Here is a 3476-nt window from a genome sequence, read left to right as displayed (position 1 = left end):
GCCCTCTGGTTGCATGAAGATCTTTAAAGGGAAAGAGAAGTAAGGCTCGGGAGGGCATAGGTAAGTTATAGAAGTAAACTTAATATATATATTATATATATAGGTATATATATATGTAGGATAGAAGTAAACTTAAATATATATCACCATTTTAGAAGCAGGTTTTTGGGTTTGCTTTCTCTCCCTGTTTTATTGGGGAGGACTTGCCATTGCTTTTATCAAGTGCTTGCTAGCCATGGATGGCAACTAACTTCTTCAATTGAAGGCCGGAGGATCATATCTGGTTCCAGGAGCCGCTTGAGCAGGTCCTGGCATTCGGCCGAGATGCCCAGATGAGTAGGGAAGGACACCCCCTTCTGCTGCTGCCACAGCATCTTGGGAATGTCTGTGTCGTCAAAAGGTAGGCTGGCACAGAGCATGACGTACAGGACCACGCCCATGCTCCAGACGTCCCCCTTCTTGCTATCATGGGGAATACCCTGCAGCACCTCAGGGGCGGCATAGGCTGTGCTGCCACAGAAGGTCTGGCTCAGCTCTCGGCGTGACTTGGGCAACACCTTAGCAAAGCCAAAGTCTGTCAGCTTCAGATTGAAGCCCTGCAACAAGGCGTTCTCACACTTGAGGTCCCGGTGGGCCACACCACAGCCATGGCAGTAGCGGATGGCCTCGACCATCTGACGGAAGAGGGCCTTGGCCCGGCTCTCGGCCAGCGGCCCCCCATTCAGCACACAGTCAAAGACATCCCCTCCCTCAGCCAGCTCCATCACCAGGTAGATTTTCCCATCAGCAGACTCCAGCATCTCATACACCCGGATGATGTTCTTGTGGTCCAGGGTGCGGACAATCTGGAGCTCCCGAGGCAGGAATCTCTGGATAAATTCTGAGGAGACAAGGGAAAAAAAGATAGGATGTCAAGTCCAGAAAGGGATAACTCTTCACTCCTCTCTCCTGCCTTCCAGCTTCTGTCTGTCTGGGTCTTGTGCCCTGGTTCCCATTAACAGTCTTAAATGTCTAGCTGCTTGGACGTTGCAAAGAACGTTCACTACTATTATTTTTGTAGTTAATATAGTATTCAGAGGAACTTCTCCCTGCTACCCTAAGGGACTGTGAGCAACCTGTGAGATACCACGGATATCAAAGTGCTTTGGGGATTTTTAGACAAAACCATTGAATCTGTTATGAGGCCTGATAACAGGCTCACAGCATAGTGAGCCAGCTCCTCACACCCCTGCCTCCTACTCACAGTTCTTCCTATGAGCCCTGTCTCCCTTTTTCCCATTTTTGCCTGCCTTGGCAGCAGCTCCTGCCCTCTGCCAGCCTAGACCGTGGCCTCTGTGCCCACTTCTGTCCCTCTCCCGGAATAGGGCAGGTCCAGCAGGCTGGGGTTCTGCCTCTGACGACCCTTTGCCTCCTGCCACTTTAATCTTGGGTTTCAGACTCAGCTCTTGGTTTTTAAACAGCTCTTTGTGCTGTTTCTAGACTCCCAGCATCCTTCTGTTCCCCCGCTGACCTACCCCAGAGCCACAAACTCTTGCAGTCCTTGGCTCCAGACTAAGGGGGGGTAGGGAATGATCCTTTCCACCGGCAGAAGTGCCCGCCCACCTCAACCAGCCCTCCCTTCCTCCAGTGGCGCCCCAGCTCACCTTCTGGCCCTCCCATCTTGTCTATAATTTTAATTGCCACTTTTCTTTGGTGTTTTTTGGAAAATGCTTCTTTGACTTTTGAGTAGGTCCCTTCCCCAATGGTCTTGCCCAGCTGGTACCCATTGGAGAGCAGAAAGTCCTCCATGCTGTCTAGCGCCTCCTTCCTTCCTATCACCCTCTCAGCTCATGCTGCCTCTGTGAGGCAGCTCTACTCCACCATCGCCCTTGGCCTGCTCCTTTTCCCCCCAAGGACTTCATCCGCAGCTGCCCCCAGCGCTAGAACATTCTCCGTCTGGACACAGCAGCCACGGGGGGTGGGGAGGGAGAGGGCCAGACATTTTAAAACTCCGGCCCAATTGTGATGTAAATGTGTGTGACCCTTGGCCAAAATGGGCAGTGCCCTTACCAGCCCTCACCAGCAAACCCAGCACGGGTTGTCGCCGCCGCGCCCGGTCCCGGAGCCAGGCAGGGAGTCCGCCCGGGGGCGCCCGGGGCGTCTGCGCGCCGCCCGGAGGACGGGCTCCTTTTCGTGGACGCCGCCCCGCGGCTGCCGGGGCTCTGCCCGAACCCAGCGCCAGGGGCCATGGCAAGAGCCCTCCGGCCCCGGCTCGCGGCCGCGCTGAGTGCCACGGCCGGGGGCTCCCGGCGAGAGAAACGGGCTCTGTGAGGTCAGCGCGCCACGGCCCGGGTCACAATGCAGCCGCCCCTCGACGCCCGGGCCGTGGCGCGCCGCAGACACCTGCCCGGCTCCGCCTGGACCCGAGCGTCCTCCCGCGCCCAGGGTCGGGCAGCTGCTTCCCGCCCGGGACCGGCCTCGGCCTCCGGCAGGTGAGCAACGCCCTGGAGGGCGGGCGCGGGCGCGGGCAGGGGGCGCCCGGAGGCCCGGGAGCGCCTGACCGCCACTCCCCGCGCAGAGCACCCCCGGGCCCGGACATGAGTGCCCAGGAGCCCCCGCAGGGTCGGAGATTCCCCATTGAGGCCGGAGACTCCCCTGGCCTTGCCGCCGCCCCCGAGTCCCAGGACAGCCCGGAGCCGGTAGCCACGGAGCACAACCCGGTCAGGTGAGGCCGGCGCCCCCCCGCGGCTCCTCCAGCCGCCCCGGCCCCCTGGGGCGTCCCTGCCGTGGGGGCCCCGGGACGCCTGCGTCCACTTCCCCCGCCCAGAACCCCGTCCCCGCGTCAGGGCTCCGGGGGGCAGGGCGGGTGCACTTTCCCCCGCGTTCCCAACAGCAGGGGTCGGGCCCCGCTTTCCCCAGGCCGCTTCGACGCTGCCCGGGCTGCCACTGCCTGACGCTGCTGCACGTGCCCATCGACGTCTACCTGGCCATGGGCGGGAGCCCCCGGGCCCGCGCCACCTGAGTGCGCCTGCGCACGGCGGCTCCGCGGGAGCCGGGCGGGGACGGGGCCGCCGCTGGCCACCACGCTGAGGTCGCGCGCGCCGAGCACGAGACAATGATGCACATTTTAAAATAAAAGAATGATGCACATTTTAATAAAGCACAGCATAAACTGTTCTTTCCACTCCGGGCTGGCCGTGTATGTCTATCCCGTCGATCGGCCCGCAAGCTGCCCGCCCGCCGCCCTCGCAGGGACCCAACCCTAGAGTCCCGCGCTCCCACTGGGCGCCAACCCCTCCCCCCATTTCTTCCGGGTCCTGACCCCTTGCAGGGTAACCTTTCCCCTAACCTCATCCTTCGCCTCATCCCTCTTGGTTTTCCAGGGAAATTTGCACAGCTGTGCTGGACTCTGGTGGTCCGGAGAGGCTCTGGCCTGGAGGGGTTGGACAGACAACTTAGAATAAAGAGAATGGCCACCCACAACAGGCCCGTTTAAT

The 3476-nt window shown here is 60.3% G+C and overlaps 2 protein-coding genes across 2 annotated transcripts; one reads left to right on the top strand and one right to left on the bottom strand.

Annotated features, from left to right (window-relative positions):
- Positions 1-155: 155 nt before the first annotated feature.
- Positions 156-1788, bottom strand: TSSK3 (testis specific serine kinase 3). The gene is made up of 2 exons (XM_055331787.1): positions 1644-1788; positions 156-880 (listed from the first exon to the last, which is right to left on the bottom strand). The coding sequence occupies exons 1-2, from the start codon at positions 1786-1788 to the stop codon at positions 219-221; spliced, it is 807 nt and encodes a 268-aa protein (XP_055187762.1). The 3' UTR covers positions 156-218.
- Positions 871-3163, top strand: FAM229A (family with sequence similarity 229 member A). Its single transcript, XM_055331786.1, has 3 exons — positions 871-2471; positions 2558-2704; positions 2899-3163. The coding sequence occupies exons 1-3, from the start codon at positions 2338-2340 to the stop codon at positions 2999-3001; spliced, it is 384 nt and encodes a 127-aa protein (XP_055187761.1). The 5' UTR covers positions 871-2337; the 3' UTR covers positions 3002-3163.
- The last annotated feature ends 313 nt before the right edge of the window (positions 3164-3476 follow it).

Source organism: Nyctereutes procyonoides, unplaced genomic scaffold (genome assembly GCF_905146905.1).
Source record: "Nyctereutes procyonoides isolate TBG_1078 unplaced genomic scaffold, NYPRO_anot_genome, whole genome shotgun sequence".
NCBI lineage: Eukaryota > Metazoa > Chordata > Mammalia > Carnivora > Canidae > Nyctereutes > Nyctereutes procyonoides.
Note: the sequence above shows the minus strand (reverse complement) of the source record. Positions and strands in the feature narration are given on the sequence as shown.